The sequence below is a fragment of the Chrysemys picta genome, chromosome 4, assembly GCF_011386835.1.
Source record: "Chrysemys picta bellii isolate R12L10 chromosome 4, ASM1138683v2, whole genome shotgun sequence".
Taxonomy (NCBI): domain Eukaryota; kingdom Metazoa; phylum Chordata; order Testudines; family Emydidae; genus Chrysemys; species Chrysemys picta.
In genome coordinates this window covers 1,586,125-1,604,138 of record NC_088794.1, presented here as the reverse complement: position 1 = coordinate 1,604,138, position 18,014 = coordinate 1,586,125, and the positions used below count along the sequence as shown (strand labels likewise).

At 53.9% G+C, this 18,014-nt stretch overlaps 1 protein-coding gene across 1 annotated transcript; it reads right to left on the bottom strand.

Annotated features, from left to right (window-relative positions):
* Nucleotides 1-395: 395 nt before the first annotated feature.
* TUFM (Tu translation elongation factor, mitochondrial) lies at nucleotides 396-16,577 on the bottom strand. Its single transcript, XM_005293831.4, has 11 exons — nucleotides 16,462-16,577; nucleotides 11,041-11,087; nucleotides 9,314-9,476; nucleotides 8,048-8,214; nucleotides 6,756-6,860; nucleotides 1,909-2,073; nucleotides 1,702-1,834; nucleotides 1,500-1,604; nucleotides 1,238-1,389; nucleotides 1,035-1,154; nucleotides 396-855 (listed from the first exon to the last, which is right to left on the bottom strand). The coding sequence occupies exons 1-11, from the start codon at nucleotides 16,508-16,510 to the stop codon at nucleotides 688-690; spliced, it is 1,374 nt and encodes a 457-aa protein (XP_005293888.1). The 5' UTR covers nucleotides 16,511-16,577; the 3' UTR covers nucleotides 396-687.
* Between the last annotated feature and the right edge of the window lie 1,437 nt (nucleotides 16,578-18,014).

The following is an 18,014-nucleotide window of genomic DNA, read 5'->3' as shown; positions in this document are numbered from 1 at the left end:
CCTGCTCTTTACAGGGGGGGGCTATTCCACCCCATCCCATCTCTACCCTGACTTGAGGCAGGGTTGTTTGTCCCTATTGGCCCTTCTGCCAACATTCTCCTTCAGCTTCATCAGCCCCAGCTCTGCTCCCTGGGAGCTAATCCCCCCTTCTCCCACTGCCCCTCTGCTAGTCCACAGGGCCAGTGCCCTGGACAAGAGCTGGGACCTGCCTGAGAGCAGGCCAGGGTGCTGCCTGGTCCCTACAGAGCTAGTATCACTGGCCCAGCCCAACCCAATGGGGGGGGACATGAGCCTCTGTCACCAGCTGCTCCCCTGCCAGGAACCCCCTTCATCTAACGGTCACCTCCAGCACACTTCCCCCCCCCCCCCCCCCCCCGAAGCAGGAAGGACTCAGCCATGATTCTGCACCTTTATTAACAAAAGAAACCAGACAGCAGGAAGCTGCATAAGCCCCTTCTAGCCCCCTACTGGAGGGGCTCTGGGCAGGAGAGCCACCACAGGAGGGCAGTTCCATTTCTGTTGCCCCACGGCAGAGCAGTTCATACAACAGGCAGCTTGCACCCCGCTCTGGGTGACCATGATGCCGCCAGGGGCAGCAGCAGTTCGTAGGGAACACCAGCCAGAACTAGCCCCTCCCCCACTGTTTGCAGACACAGGCCTGGGGGCAGAACCAGCTCAGCCCAGCCTTTATGCCCCCCACTTATCATCTGGCCCCATCTCCAGCGTCTTGGTGACCACACCGGTGCCAATGGTGCGGTTGCCGTCACGCAATGTGAAGCGCTGACCTTCCTCCAGTACCATGGGGTGCTGCAGGGTGAGGGTCAGGGCTGTGTCCTCGCCGGGCATCACCATCTCCTGCGGGGGGGAAGAGTGGGAGAAGGTCAGAGTGGCAGAGGCTGGCTGCCAGCCACCACTGACTGGTGGGGATAGGGACTGCGATGGGGAAGTTTGGGGAAGCTGGTTCCCCATGGTGAGCCCACAGCCAGTGCTGGGGGCAGGGAGCGGGGGGGGGGGGGGGGGGGAGAGCTCTGTACCTTTCCAGGGGGCAGGATGGTCCGACAGGCCATGTCCCAGGTCAGGGAGAACATGACAGGCATGTAGTTAGAGACGAAAGGCTTGTGCCGCCCGCCCTCCTCCTTGCTGAGGATGTACACCTGGAGGGCAGAGGAAGAGACTGTTACAGCCCAGCAGCCCACCTTCCCCGCCCCCCAGCTCACTGCCCCAGCACAGGCCCCACCTGGGCCTCGATCTTCTGATGGGGCTTGATGGAGCCCGGTTTGCACATCACCATGCCACGCCGCACGTCCTCCCGCTTCAGCCCCCGCACCAGTGCGCCAAGGTTGTCCCCGGCCTCGGCCCGCTCCAGGTTCTGGTGGAACATCTCGATGCCTGCGGGGGAGGGATGGGGTGAGCCCGGGTTCCCCAGCCTGGGCAGAGGGGTTTCCCCCACCTCTGGGAGGGGAGAGCAGGTGAGGGGTTCTGTTAGCTGCGCCCCCTACCTGTCACCACGGAGCGCATGTTCCGGTTGCGTCCCACAAACTCGCAGTCATCCCCCTTCCTGATGATGCCACGCTCCAGCGTCCCCGTCACCACCGTCCCACGCCCTGCAAGGGCAGAGGGGTCAGTGCCATGGGGCCCGGGATAGGGGTCCCTGGAAATGCACGGGGCTCAGTATGGGGGCTGGGGAGCAGCGGGCGTTACCTGGAATGGAGTAGATTGATTCGATGGGCAGCAGGAACGGCTTGTCCAGCTCCCGCATGGGCAGTGGGATGTGCGTGTCGACCGCGTCCAGCAGCTTCATGATGGAGTTCAGTCCCAGCTCGGGGCTGCGGTGCTGGGGGAAGGGAGGGCATTAGCATAGGCAGTGGGCAGGTGAGGCACTGGTGGGAGGGAGAAGGCAGGACTCACCTCCAGGGCGCAGAGGGCAGAGCCCACGATGACGGGCGTCTTCTCCCCATCGTAGCCAAACTCGGAGAGCAGCTCCCGGATCTCCAGCTCCACCAGCTCCAGCATCTCCTGGTCCTCCACCGCGTCCGCCTTGTTGATGTACACCACGATGTGCTGCACCCCGATCTGAGGGGACCACAGGGTGAGGGGCAGCCCAACCAGCCCCAGCCTGGTCCTCGGGGAGGGGATCCCCTGGATCGCAGCCCATGCCCAGGGCTTCTGGCGAAGATGCCCCGTGACACTCTACCCCCACAACAGCGACCTGGCACCCCCATATTCACCACTGTGATAGGATTATGACTTGTTCGGTACAAAGTCTGCATTGTGAGGTACATAAGAATGGCCCTACTGGGTCAGACCAAAGGTCCATTTAGCCCGATATCCTGTCTTCCAAAAGTGTCCAGTGCCAGGTGCCCCAGAGGGAATGAACAGAACAGGGAATCATCAAGTGATCCATCCCCTGTCGCCCATTCCCAGCTTCTGGCAAACAGGCTATGGACACCATCCCTGCCCATCCTGGCTAATAGCCATTGATGGACCTATCCTCCATGAATGTATCTATTTCTTTTTTGAACCCCATTATGGAGTTGGCCTTCACAACATCCTCTAGCAAGGAGTTCCACAGGTTGATTGTGTGTTGTGTGAAGAAATACTTCCTTTTATTTGTTTTAAGCCTTCTGCTTATTAATTTCATTGGGTGACCCCTAGTTCTTGTGTTATGAGTAGTAGTAAACAACACTTCCTTATCTACTTTCTCTACACCAGTTATGATTTTTTAGACCTCAATCGTATCTCCCCTTAACCGTCTCTTTTCCAAGCTGAAAAGTCAGTCTTATTAATCTTTCCTCATACAGAAGCTGTTCCATACCCTTAATCATTTTTGTTAACCTTTTCCAATATATCTTTTTTCAGATAGGGCGACCACATCTGCATGCAGTATTCAAGATGTGGGCATACCATGGATTTATACAGAGACAACATGATATTTTCTGTCCTATTATCTATCCCTTTCTTAATTCTTCCCAGCATTCTGTTCGCTTTTTTGACTGCCACTGCACATTGAGTGGATGTTTTCAGAGAACTATCCACAATGACTCCAAGATCTCTTTCTTGAGTGGTAACAGCTAATTTAGACCTCATCGTTTTATGTGTCTAGTTGGGATTATGTTTTCCAATGTGCATTACTTTGCATTTATCAACATTAAATTTCATCTGCCATTTTGTTGTCCAGTCACCCAGTTTTGAGGGATCCTTTTGTAGTTCTTCGCAGTCTGCCTGGGACTTAACTATCTTTAGTAATTGGTATCATCTGCAAATTTTGCCACCTCACTGTTTACCCATTTTTCCAGATCATTTATGAGCATATTGAATAGGACTGGGCACAATACAGACCCTTGGGGGACACCACTATTTACCTCTCTCCATTCTGAAAACTGACCATTTATATCTACCCTTTGTTTCCTGTCTTTTAACCAGTTACCAATCCATGAGAGGACCTTCCCTCTTATCCTGTGGCAGCTTACTTTGCGTAAGAACCTTTGTTGAGGGACCTTGTCTAAGGCTTTCTGAAAATCTAAGTACACTATATCCACTGGATCCCTCTTGTCCACATGCTTGTTGACCCCCTCAAAGAATTCAGGTAGATTGGCGAGGCATGATTTCCCTTTACTAAAACCATGTTGACTCTTCCTCAACAAATTATATTCATCTATATGTCTGACAATTTTATTCTTTACTATAGTTTCAACCAGTTTGCCCAGTACTGAAGTCAGGTTTTCAGGCCTGTAATTGCCGGGATCACCTCTGACGTTCTTTTTAAAAATTGGCGTCACATTAGCTATCCTCCAGTCATCTGGTACTAGGGTGACCAGATGTCCCGATTTTATAGGGACAGTCCTGATATTTGAGGCTTTTTTTTTTTTTAAATATGGGCTCCTATTACCCACCACCCCGTCCCGATTTTTCACACTTGCTGTCTGGTCACCCTATCTGGTACAGAAGCTGATTTAAATGATAGGTTACAAACTAGTTAGTAGTTCTGCAATTTCATATTTGAGTTCTTTGAGAACTCTTGGGTGAATACAATCTGGTCCTGGTGACTTCTTACTGTTTCATTTATCAATTTGTTCCAAAACCTCCTCTAATGACACCTCAATTTTGGACAGTTCCTCGGATCTGTTGCCTAAAAAGAATGGCTCAGGTTTGGGAATCTCCCTCACATCCTCAGCCGTGAAGACCAATGCAAAGAATTCATTTAGTTTTTCCACAATGGCCTTATCATCCTTGAGTGCTCCTTTAGCACCTCGATCATCCAGTGGCCCCACTGATTGTTTGGCAGGCTTCCAATGTACATAAAAAAAAATTGCTATTACTTTTTGTATCTTTGACTAACTATTCCTCATATTCTTTTTTGGCCTTCCTAATTATATTTTTACACTTCCTTTGCCAATGCTCCTTTCTATTTTCCTCATTAGGATTTAACTTCTACTTTTTAAAGGATGCCTTTTTGCCTCTCACTGCTTCTTTTACTTTGTTGTTTAGCCATGGTTGCTCTTGGTTGGTTCTGGTTGGTTCTCTTACTATGTGTTTTAATTTGGGGATACATTTAAGTTGAGCCTCTATTATGGGGTCTTTAAAAAGTTTCCATGCAGCTTGCAGTGATTTCACTTTTGGCGCTGAATCTTTTAATTTCTGTTTCACTAACTTCCTCATTTTTGTGTAGTTCCCCTTTCTGAAATTAAATGCTACAGTGTTGGGCCACTGTGGTGTTTTCCCTGCCACGAGGATGTTAAATTTCATTATATTATGGTCACTATTACCAAGTGGTCCAGCTATATTCATGTCTTGGACCTGATCCTGTGCTCCACTTGGGACTAAATCAAGAATTGCCTCTCCTCTTGTGGGTTCCAGGAATAGCTGCTCTAAGAAACAGTCATTTAAGGGTCAAGAAACTTTATCTCTGCATCCCATCCAGAGGTGACATGTACCCAGTCAATATGGGGATAATTGATATCCCCCATTATTATTATTTATTATTATTGAGTTTTTTTATTTTAATAACCTCTCTAATCTCCCTGAGCATTTCAGTCACTATCACCATCCTGGTCAGTAATATATCCCTACTGCTATATTCTTATTATTAGAGCACAGAATTTTTATCCATAGAGATTCTATGGCACAGTTCGATTCATTTATGATTTTTACTTCATTTGATTCTACGCTTTCTTTCACATCTAGTGCCACTCCCCCACCAGCACGACCTGTTCTGTCCTTCCAATATGTTTTGTACCCTGGTATTACTGTGTCCCATTGATTATCCTCATTCCACCAAGTTTCTGTGATGCCTATTTTATCAATATTCTCTAGTTCACCCATCTTATTATTTAGATTTCTAGTATTGGTATATAAGCACTTTAAAAACTTGTCTCCTTTTAGCTGTCTGCCATTACATGATATAATTGAATCGGACTATTTTTTATTTGATTGTTTCTGATCAGACCCTGCCTGTATTTTATCATTTTCCGTCCTCATTGGGACAGAGAGATTCTCTATTAATAGAGCCTCCCCTAAGGAACGTACGAACCATGTGCTCCTCCGCACCGGTCGGCTTTCCCCCAGCCATTAGTTTAAAAACTGCTCTACGACCTTCTTAATGTTAAGTGCCAGCAATCTGGTTCCATTTCGGTTTAGATGGAGCCCATCCTTCCTGTACAGGCTCCCCCTTTCCCAAAAGTTTCCCCAGTTCCTAATAAATCTAAACCCCTCCTCCCTGCACCATCGTCTCATCCATGCATTGAGACTCTGCAGTTCTGCCTGCCTACCTGGCCCTGTGCGTGGAACCGGGAAGTATCATGTTAAAAGTCTTGAGCTGTTGAAAATTAATATCCTGTTGGATTGTAGGTGCCGTCATTGGATGGGAAGTTATAAAGTTTTGCTGTGTGTGTGTTAGCGAAATATGTTGTGAGACACCCACAACCAGCCTTTCAGGTACAGCAATGGAGGAGCCAGACAGCGCTGATGGCCCATTAAGGGGAATCCACACTCCCAGGGACTGTCCCAGGAACTGTGTACAATGGAGACCTCTCAGAGAGAGCAGGTACACAATGGAGGCTGCTTGACTCAATCACAGCAAAGGTTCTTTCCCCAGCTGGAAGAAGCTACACAAGGGGGAAGTGACATCATCACTGGTCCTCACCCCCCAACTCAGCTCCTGGGAACCCGGCTGGGGGACACTGAACGGGGAAGGGGGTCCCAGGCTAGAAAGGAGAATCCCAGGGCGAGACACAGCCGGATTCAAACCCTGTCTAGATAACAGAACTCAGGCTGCAGACATGTTTCATTTCTTAGGTAACCAGCTTTGAGCTGCACACCTATTACTTATAATTACTTACAATCCACCTGTCTGTCGCGAATACACCTGTTTGGTACGTTACCTACAACAGCGCGTTTTGGCTGAAGTGCTTGGGGAATCTGCTCAGGGGGCAAGGCTGGTGCATGCCCACTGTCCTTTGTAGAAGTGGCAGACTGGGTAATAAACGTACACCGGACAGGCTTCTGACCAGGGCAGGGCAGTCCAGGTCTGGGGGCCTAGGTTGCGGAGCTGGGGGGGATTGGCTGGAACCTCTCTAGTGCTGGTTCATGAGTGGCTGGGAGAAGCCTTCATGTAACTGCAGCTGGGTGTGTCCCTGTCTGTGTGCAGGACCTGGAGGGGTTTGCAGCTTGTCCCAGCATCACAGTGAGGGAGGGGGCCCAGGCTGGTGAGCTCAGTAGTACCCCAGTTCCAGGTTGCACCCTGGGGAACCCCTCACCTGTTTGGCCAGCAGCAAGTGCTCTCGGGTCTGCGGCATCTGCCCGTCTGTCGCTGCCACCACAAGGATGCAGCCGTCTAGGGGAGAGGTGCCAGTGATCATGTTCTGGAAGAGAGGGACGGCGGTGCTCAGATGCTGGTACCTGGGGATGGGGGCAGGGGAGCCAGCACAGGCTGGGGAGGGAACTGGGGGGCGGGAATGTGTTATTGTTGCACCGAGCTTGGCGGTGAAGTTGTTGGGGTGACACACACAGACCCAATCCCCAGTGAAGGAAGAGTGAAACCACCCACAGTACAGCCGCTCCCCACCCACGCCCTTCGCTGCTCCCTCGCCCACACCCTGCTCCTCCCCTGCTCCCCACCCACCCACTGTTCCTCCGGGGCTGGGAGGAGGAAGTGGTGGGGGGGAGAGAGAGAGAAGGGGAGGGGGTCTCAGGGCCAGGGAGGAGGAAGTGGGGGAGGGGAGGGGTCTCGGGGGCAGGGAGGAGGAAGCGGGAGGGGCGGGAGGGCTGGGAGGATGAACGGGGGTGAAGGTGTCTCAGAGGCTGTGTAGAGGAAGCAGGGGTGAGGGAGGTGTGTCTCAGGGGCCAGGCGAAGGAACTGAGGGTGTGTGTGGGGACAGAGGAAGGGATGGGGGGGGGGGAGGAGGGGTCTATCTTTGGTAGGGTGACCAGACAGCAAGTGTGAAAAATCAGGACAGGGGGTGGGGGGTAATAGGAGCCTATATAAGAAAAAGACCCAAAAATCGGGACTGTCCCTATAAAATCGGGACATCTGGTCACCCTAATCTTTGGGAACAGAAGGATGGAGAGTGGTGAGTGTGGGGACAGAGGGATGCACAAAGGGAGGGGCACAGAGGTGGACAAAGGTGAGTATGTTTGGGGACAGAAGGAGGGGCAGGCTAGAGGGGGTGAGTTTGGGGGTATGGAGGTGCAGAGAGGCAGGCAGAGGGCTGTGTGTGGGGACAGACGGAAGGACAGGTTGGGGGGATGCGTTAGGGGATAGAGGGGGCAGGTTTGGGGGTACGGAGGTGCAGAGAGGCAGGCAGAGGGCTGTGGGGTTAGGGATAGAGGCAGGAACAGGAGGGTGTGGGCAGAGACAGCGGGGCACATGGGGGTGCGCGTGTGAGGATGGAGGAAGAGATTGAGGGAGTGCGTTCGGGGACTGGAAGGCAAGGGGAGGCTTGGACCTTTAAGACAGCAGAATTCTGGGAAATGTGGCTGCCTAGCAGTACCACGACAATTCACCCACAGGCCGAAAGGGGCAGGTCTCCCCCGCCCGCCCTGCCCTCACCTTGACGTAGTCGGCGTGGCCGGGGCAGTCGGTGTGGGCGTAGTGCCGGTTGGCCGTGGCATACTCCACATGGGAGGAGTTGATGGTGATGCCACGAGCCTTCTCCTCTGGCGCATTGTCGATCTCCTCGTACTTCTTGAACTTGGCACCTCCAGCCTCAGCTAGGACTGGGGGGGGGGGGGGGGGGGGGGGGGGGAGGAGGGGGGGGGGGACAGGAAAAGGGGGTGAGTAACCAGCTGGGGAGGAGAGGCGGGCTGGGAGCCAGGACGCCTGGGTTCTATCCCAGCTCTGGGAGTGGAGTCTAGTGGGTTACAGCAGGGAGGGCTGGGAGCCAGGACTTCTGGGTTTAATACCTAGCTCTGCCAGTGACCTTCTCTATGACCTTGGGCCAGTCCTTTCTCCACGTGGCTCTTGTTTCCACTCTCACTAGGGTTACCATATTTAGTGCCTCCGAAAGGAGGACACTAAAGGGGCCCCAGCCCCACCCCTGCTCCCGCCCCAACTCCGCCCCCTCCCCAAAGTCTCCGCCCCCTCCCCTGCTTCCCGCGATCATTTGAGTCGCGGGAAGCCTGAAGCAGGTAAGGGGGGTGTGGGGGGAGGAGGCGCGGCCCACCCCCGTCCCCCGGCACCGCAGGTCCCCAGCCCGTCCCCCGAGCCCCCGTCCCGTCCCCCGAGCCCCCGGCCAGGCCCCCCGAGCCCCCGAGCTGCCAGCCAGGCCCCCCGAGCCCCCGAGCTGCCAGCCAGGCCCCCCGAGCCGGCCCGGCACCGGGCCCCCCGAGCACCGCCGGCCAAGCCCCCGGCCCGGCACCCGAGCCCCCGGCCCGGCACCGCCGGCCGGGCCCCCCGAGCCCCCGGCCTGGCACCTGGCACCCGAGCCCCCGGCCCGGCACCGCCGGCCGGGCCCCCAGCCCGGCCAGGCCCCGCTCCGCCGGCCAGGCCCCGCATGTCCGATTTTCCCGGACATGTCCGGCTTTTTGGGATTTCCCCCCGGATGGGGATTTGGAGCCCAAAAAGCCGGACATGTCCGGGAAAATCCGGACGTATGGTAACCCTAACTCTCACCCCTTTAGCCAGGGAGCTCTTTGGGGCAGGGGTTGTTCCCTTTGGGGCTGTGCAGCACCCATCATCAGCACACCTGGTCAGGGGCTGTGAGCAGCACCTGGGCTCAGCAGGGGCCTCTGGCAGCTACCATGACCCAATCAATGGGGCCAGGGGCACAGGAAACCCCAGGACACGCAACCCCCTGCTCCAGGCCCCCCCACTCACCTTTGGTGATGGCAGCCGTCAGTGTGGTCTTGCCGTGGTCCACGTGCCCGATGGTGCCCACATTGACATGGGGCTTGTCCCGCACGTAGGTTTTCTTGGCCTCGACAGCGAAGCTGCGCAGCAGGAGAGGGCAGAGGCGGGAGGCTGGGCTGGGTGGGGATACCTACGGGCACAGGGAGCCTTGGCATGAGTATATCCCCCACAACCTCCCCACACAACTCCACAGCCCCCCCACCAACCCCACCCCCCACAACTCCCCACATCCCCATCCCTCCACTGACCCTACCTGGGCTCCATCCCCCAACCCCACCCCCCACAGCTCCCCATATCCAAATCCCCCAACCCCACCCCCCACAGCTCCCCACATTGCCATCCCCCCACCCAGGCTCCACCCCCAACCCCACCCACCACAACTCCCCACATCCCCATCCCTCCACTGACCCTACCTGGGCTCCATCCCCCAACCCACCCCCCACAGCTCCCCATATCCAAATCCCCCAACCCCACCCCCCACAGCTCCCCACATTGCCATCCCCCCACCCAGGCTCCACCCCAACCCCACCCCCCACAGCTCCCCACATCCCCATCCCCCCACCCAGGCTCCACCCCCAACCCCACCCACCACAACTCCCCACATCCCCATCCCTCCACCAAACCTACCTGGGCTCCATCCCCCAACCCCACCCCCCCAAAGCTCCCCACATCCCCCCCACCCAGGCTCCACCCCCCACATCCCTCCACCGACCACACCCAGGCTCCACCCCCCAAAGCTCCCCACATCCCCATTCTCCCTGCCAGCTCCATTCCCACCCCCCACTGACTCCACCATGGCTCCATCCTCCACAGCTTCCCCCTACAGCTCCCCACATCCCCACCAACCTCACCTGGGCTCCTCACATCCCCATCCCCCCATCAATCCACGACATGCACCACAGCTCCCATAGCCACCCCCAACCTCACCAGCCACCCAACCCACCAGGGTTCTCCAAGCCCCCCCTCCCACCACACACACAGCTGGGCTCCCCACAATCCACTTGTCACGGAGTGTGGGGGGCTCAGGGCCCTGCACCCCCGGCTTCCTGCAATTCACCATGACTCTCAGCCAGCCAGTAAAGCAGACAGTTTATTTAGACGATACGAATACAATCCAAGACAGGTCTTGCAGGCACAGACATCAGGACCCCCTCAGATAGGTCCATCTTGAGGTCCCAGGGCACTACACCACAGCCCCTTGGGAGGTCAGAGTCCCGTCTGCTTCCCAGCCATTCCACCAGCCAGCCCTGAAACTCTCTCCTCTTCCCGGGCAAAGAGGTCACCTGGCCTCTAACCCCTTCCTGGGTTCTCATGTTACATGCTCAGGTATTCTCCCTCGGCCAGTCTCCCATCCCCCAATGCAGACCATCCTAGCCACGCTCCCCTGTCAGCATTCAAAGACCACATTAAGAACAGTCCCAGTTCGTCACACCACTTTCCCAACCCTCACCTCATTTATAACCCCCATCACAGCCCCCACACCCCATCCTATGGCCCCCTACCCACATCTCCCCCACACCTCCCTAACAACTCCAACCCACCCAACATAGCTCCCCCACTGCCCCTAACACCCTCCTCACCCCCAGTTTCCCCCTTCTGTGGCCAAGGCCCCAAACACCCCAGTGCACTGGGGGAGCGTGTGTGTGGTCACGGCAGTTACCCGCACAGCCCATCCCAGACAGGTGGCTCCTTACCGTCCCCAAGACGCCCAGCAGGTAGTGGGAGAGGCAGCCCCGGAAACCTGTAAGAGGTACAGGGAAAAGCTGTGATCACCCTGTCATGCTGTTCAGTCACCACCCCCACACCCATCTCCTGTCAGCCTGGAGGCTCCCCCCACCCCCTGTCTGGTCATCAGGAGCCCCTGGTGCTTCTCGACTTGTGCCTGGATTGGAAGCTCTTTGGGGCAGGGACTCTATCTATTGTTTGTGCAGCACCTTGCTCACTAAGCGGAGTGGCCCTGGGCTGGACTCCTGGGTTCACTCCCCAGCTCTGGCGTTGAACAAGCCCGATCTCCTTTCCACACTTCACTTTCCCTCTCCGACTCTACCTAGAACTGCACATTCTTTGGGGTAGGCGATCCTCAGGAGCCCACTCTCCGCTGGGATCTAGCACCGCCAGCTAGTCATTATCCTCACAATACAAAACCGCCTTGAGAAGGTGGAGAGTTGGACTGAAATCAACAAGATGAAATTCAGTAAAGACAAGCCAAGCGCTTAAGTTAAAATCCAAGAGAGCTACAAACCGGGGACTCGCTGGCTGGCAGCTGCACTGCTGGTCAGGATCTGTGGTTAGAGCAGGTCACACACTGAATGAGTCAGTGATGTGGCCCAGGTGTGAAAAGGCAGATCTCAGTCTGGGGCGTATTAACAGGTGTGTTGCATGTAAGACACAGGAGGTAGTTGTCGCCCGTGGCAATGGTGAGGCCTCAGCTGGAGTGCTGGGTGTAATTCAAGGTGCGAGAGTTTAGGAGAGATGGGGACAAACTGGAGAGTCCACAGAAGAGCAACAAAACTGATCAAAGGTTTAGAAAACCTGACCTGTGAGGAAAGGTTAAAAACCTGGGCCTGTTTAGTCTAGAGAAGAGAAGACGGAGGGGGGACTCTTCAGCTTGGTTATGGACTGTTATAGAGGATAAGAACATAAGAGCAGCCAGACTGAGTCAGACCAGAGATCCATCTACCCCAGTATCCTGTCTTCCAACAGTGGCCAATGCCAGGTGCCCCAGAGGGAATGAACAGAACAGGGAATCATCAAGTGACCCATCCTCTGTCATCCATTCCCAGCTTCTGGCAAAGAGAGGCTAGGGACACCATTAATGGATCTATCCTCCATGAACTTATCTAGTTCTTTTATCAATCATGTTATAGTCTTGGCCTTCACAACATCCTCTGGTGAGGAGTTCCACAGGTTGACTGTGTGTTGTATGAAAAAATACTTCCTTTTGTTTGTTTTTAACCTGCTGCCTATTAATTTCATTTGGTGACCCCTAGTTCTTGTGTTATGAGAAGGAGTAAATAACACTTCCTTATTTACATTCTCCACACCAGTCATTATTTTATAGACCTCTATCCTATCCCCCTTAGTTGTCTCTTTTCCAAGCTGAAAAATCCCAGTCTTATTAATCTCTCTTCATACGGCAGCCGTTCCATAGCCCTAATTTTTGTTTTCCATTTCTGTACCTTTTCCAATTCCAATATATCTTTTTTGACATGGGGTGACCACATCTGCATGCAGTATTCAAGATGTGAGCGTACCATGGATTAGAGGCAATATGATATTTTCTGTCTTATCTATCCCTTTCTTAATGATGCCCAACATTCTGTTCGCTTTTTTGACTGCGGCTGCTCATTGAGTGGATGTTTTCAGAGAACTATCCACTATGATTCCAAGATCTCTCTCACGAGTGATAACAGCTAATTTAGACCCCATTGTTTTATATGTATAGTTGGGATTACATTTTCCAATGTACATTACTTTGCATTTATCAACAATTGAATTTCATCTGCCATTTTGTTGCCCAGTCACCGAGTTTTATGGGATCCTTTTGTTGCTCTTCGTACTGGGACTTAACTATCTTGAGTAGTTTTGTATCATCTACAAATTTTGCCACCTCAGTGTTTACCCCTTTTTTCAGATCATTTATGAATATGTTGAATAGGCCTGGTCCCAGTTCAGAGCCTTGGGGGACACCACTATTTACCTCTCTCCATTCTGAAAACGGACCATTTATTCCTACCCTTTGTTTCCTATCTTTTAACCAGTTACCACTCCATGAGAGGACCTTCCCTTTTATCCCATGACAGCTCACTTTGCTAAAGAGCCTTTGGTTAGGGGCCTTGTCAAAGGCTTTCTGAAAATCTAAATACACTATATCCACTGGATCCCCCTTGTCCATGTGTTTGTTGACCCCCCTCAAAGAATTCTAGTAGATTGGTGAGGTATGATTTCCCTTTACAAAAACCCTGTTGACTCTTCCCCCAACAAATTATGTTCATCTATGTGTCTGGCAATTTTGTTCTTTACTATAGTTTCAACTAGTTTGCCCGGTACTGAAGTCAAGCTTACCGGCCTGTGATTGCTGGGATCATCTCTGGAGCCCTTTTTAAAAATTGGCATCACATTAGCTATCCTCCAGTCATTTGGTACAGAAGTCATTTGGTATATCATAGATTACAAACTACAGTTAGTAGTTCTGCAATTTCACATTTGAGTTCCTTCAGAACTCTTGGGTGATACCATCTGCTCCTGGTGACTTCTGACTGTTTCATTTATCAATTTGTTCCAAAACCTCCTCTAATGACACCTCAATCTGGGACAGTTCCTCAGATTTGTCACCTAAAAAGAATGGCTTAGGTTTGGGAATCTCCCTCACATCCTCAACCATGAAGACCGATGCAAAGAATTCATTTAGTTTCTCCGCAACAGCCATATCATTCTTGAGTGCTCCTTTAGCATCTCGATCGTCCAGTGGCCGCACTGGTTGTTTACTAGGCTTCCTGCTTCTGATGTAATAAAAAAATTTTGGCTAGCTGTTCTTCAAATTCTTTTTTGGCCCTCCTAACTATATTTTTACACTTCCTTTGCCAGAGGATGCTCCTTTCTATTTTCCTCACTAGGATTTAACTTCCACTTTTTAAAGGAGGCCTTTGTGTCTCTCACTGCTTCTTTTACTTTGTTGTTAGCCACGGTGGCTCTTTTTTGGGTTCTCTTGCTATGTTTGTTAATTTGGGGATACATTTAAGTTGAGCCTCTATTATGGTGTCTAAAAAGTTTCCATGCAGCTTGCAGGGATTTCACTTTTGGCACTGAACCTTTTAATTTCTGTTTAACTAACTTCCTCATTTTTGTGTAGTCCCCCTTTCTGAAATTAAATGCTACAGTGTTGGGCTGCTGTGGTGTTTTCCCTGCCACCGGGATGTTAAATTTAATTATATGATGGTCACTATTACCAGGTGGTCCAGCTATATTCACCTCTTGGACCAGATCCTGTGCTCCACTTAGGACTAAATCCAGAACTGCCTCTCCTCTGGTGGGTTCCAGGACCAGCTGCTCCAAGAAGCAGTCATTTAAGGCATCAAGAAACTTCATCTCTGCACCCCGTCCTGAGGTGATATGTACCCAGTCAATATGGAGATAATTGAAATCCCCTGTTATTGAGTTTTTTTTTATTTTAATAGCCGTTCTAATATCACTGAGCATTTCAGGTGGTCAGTGATATATCCCTACTGCTATATCCTTATTCTTAGAGCATGGAATTACTATCCATAGAGATTCTATGGTATAGTTTGGTTCATTTACGATTTTTACTTCATTTGATTCTACGCTTTCTTTCATGGGGATCAATGATCTGTGTTCACTGAAGGTAGGACAAGAAGTAACAGGCTCAATCTTGGCAAAGGAGATTTAGGTGAGATAGTAGGAAACACTTTCTAACTAGGAGGCTAGTTCAGCTTTGGAACAGGTTATCTAGGAATGCTGTGGGGTCCCCATCTCTAGAAGGTTTTGAGAACAGGCTGGACAAACCCCACTTGGGGTTGGGCTAGGGTTACTTAGCCCTGCCTTGGTGCCAGCGCTGGACTAGATGACCTCTCGAGGTCCCGTACAGCCCCGTGTCTTGTGGTACTTGTGGCTGACTGGCCCCAGCTCCAGTGGGGGCATGGACTGCGCCCTTCCGTGGGGTCGAGCAGGGGGCACCCTTCTGGATCAGTGGGCGCTGGCACTGCTGGTACAAATGCTCAGGGTTTGTAGTGCTGGGGTGAAGGCAGGGCCAGGGTTATGAGAGATCTCGGTGAATGGGGCAAGAGACAGAGCAGATGGATTCAGACTCTCGGCTGTTCAGGCCAGAAGCACCCACTCTGTGACCATCCAATCCAACCTCCCACCCAGTCCTGGTGGACAATCTCACCCAGTGTCTCCTGCTGACTGCACTGGGGCAGCCCATCCCCAGAGCTGCAGCCCCCAGTAGTTTCTACCCCTATCTCAGTCACTCTCCGACCTAACCCTAACCCTCTCTCCCCAGTAATCCCCTTCCCGCACCCCCCACTTCCTCCAACACCCCCCAGACTACTCTGCTCCTCACCCATCCCCAACCCAGACCCCATCCCTCTCCTTTCAGGATCTCTGCTCCCCCTGCCATCACCACCCTTCCCCCACCAAAATTCCTCCCCCTCCTGCCCCATCTCCCCCTCTTTTGTCCCACAACCTGACTCTTGCCACCCCCCAAATCCCTTCCCCCTCCTCCCATCACCAACCCCCCAAACCCAGATCCCTCCTCCTCTGCATAACCCTGTAACCCCCCTCCACAGCGTAACCTGCGTGCTGCACCCCCTGCTCTCCACACAATCCCTCCTGGCCTGATCCAGAACCACCCCTTCTCTCAGGATCCCAGCTCCCCGCTTAGCCCCTCTTCCACCATCATCAAGCCCTCAAATGCCCCACCACATCACCACCCCCTCCACAGTCACCTGCTCTCCTGAACTCACCTCCTACCCCCAGATCCTCCCTGTCCCCAACAACCTCTCCCTCAACCCCTGCTCCTCCCCATAATCTCCATCCACCAGATAACCTGCCCCTATATTCCACCCCCCAAGCCTTCTCCCCCCCCAAATTCCCCCCTTCCCAGATCATCCAATTACCAAACGGTAATTAACGACTGGGACAATTTATCGAGGGTCATGGTGGATTCAAACAGATCAGCTCTCAGATTATTGTGGGGCAGGTCCCTGGCCTGTGCCAAGGGGTCGGACTAAATTATCACACTGGCCTTTCCAGCCCTAAACACTGTGAAAGCCAGACCTACCCCCCACTTCCCAGAGACTCGCCCGACCTCCTGCTCCCCAACCTCCCCCCACCTCCTTCCAGCCTCCCAGAGACCCCCCCACCTCCTAGAGACCCCCCCGACCTCCTGCTCTCCAACCTCCCCCCACTTCCCAGAGACCCCCGCACCTCCTTCCAGCCTCCCACTCGCTGTAACCTCCCCCCCACCTCCCAGAGACCCCCCCACCTCCTGCTCCTGTCCTTCCTGCCCAACCTTCCCCCACGTCCTTCCGGGCCCCCAGAGACCCCCGAACTCCTGTAACCTCCCCCCAGGTCCTTCCTGCTTCCCAGTCACTGACCGGCAGCCCCGCTCCGTCCCCCGCGGACCAGCATCGCGTGCGCCGCCATCTTTCAACCTGACCGGAAATGATGCACAAGCGGCGGGCGCCAGAGCCAATGAATGAAGCGGGAAGCAGCCGCTTCCGCCAGAGAGTCGCGAGCACACCGGAAATGTGGCGCAGCCGCTCTAGCACCTCTTAAGAACTCTATGGTGTACCGGCAGCCGCTCTGTCTACGACCAGGGGGAGACGCTATTGTACCGGAAGCGCTAGCCCCCGGCTAAAGGGAGACTCTATGGCGCTCCTGGAGCCGCTCTATCCTCCGCCAGGCGTCACTAGGCACGGGAGCAGGGACTCTATGGCGCACAGGGAGGCGCTCTGCCCACTGACAGTCTCTGTTGAGCCTCGCTAGCCAGTTGGGGCCTCTATGGTTGCCGGGGGCTGTGACCCCCAGCACGGCTCGGGCAGAGCCGCTCTAGCTCCCTGCAGGGACTCTATGGCAAAGGAGGAGGCTTCCCCTCCAGACTCGAGGATGGAAAGGGGGCAACTCTACCCCCAGGTTAGACTCTATGGCCCTGGAGGACTGAGGGGGCCGCTCAGCTGTGGGGGTCCCAGGTGCTGACAGACCCTGGGCCTGAACCCACCCGCGTTTCACTCTGACCGGGGGGGCGGGGGGGTTCGCTCCCCTCGGCCCTGGACCGGCTCCAGCTCGTCCCCGTCGCTCGGTGCCCAGCACGGACCCACGGCGGCCGGCTGAGCACAGGGCAGAGCGGCAGAATTACAGCTCGTGTCCGGCTGACAACACTCCGGCTCCTACAGCCCACAAGGACGTTCACCTTTTTTTGCAGCAGTGTTACGCTGTCGATTCATATTTAGCTTGTGATCCACTGTGACCCCCACATCCCTTTCCGCAGGACTCCTTCCTAGGCCGTCATTGCCCATTGTGTGTGTGCAACTGATTGTTCCTTCCTACGTGGAGAACTTTGCATTTGTCCTTATTGAATTTCATCCTAGTGACTTCCGACCATTTCTCCAGTTTGTCCAGAATTGGAGCTACCCCACAGCCAGGGTGAACGGGATAGGGGGGGTGGGTGTGTGGGGGGATCACCTAGTGCAGCCCCCTCCCCACCAGCCCCTAGGGGGGAGCAGGGCAACTACAACCAGCAAGACTGAGACTGGGGCTGTCCCCGGCTGAGCTCCCCAGGCAGGGAGCTGGGACGCTCGGGGGGGCTGGCGTACCCAGGCAGTAGGAACCAGACACAGCATGAAGCAGAGCGGCACTATGCGAACACTGGACAGCCCCAGCTGCCCCTGCTTAGGGCACGAGTGTGTTTCTTGAAGCCCTGGCTGCAGGAGGATCTCAGCTCTCATTTAATACCCAGCACCTGGGTCCAGCTGTGGCAGCAGGGGAGAAAAGCTGAGACAAAGAAAAAGAACCAACATCATTTTACAGGGTGGGACTCGTGATTTTTTAGAATAGGTTAGGCTGGCAAAGGCGCAGGGGGGGCGTGGGGTTCCAGGCCCTACATCTTCGCCTGCGCTGCCTCAGTCAGTCTCACGCCATTGTCCCACTT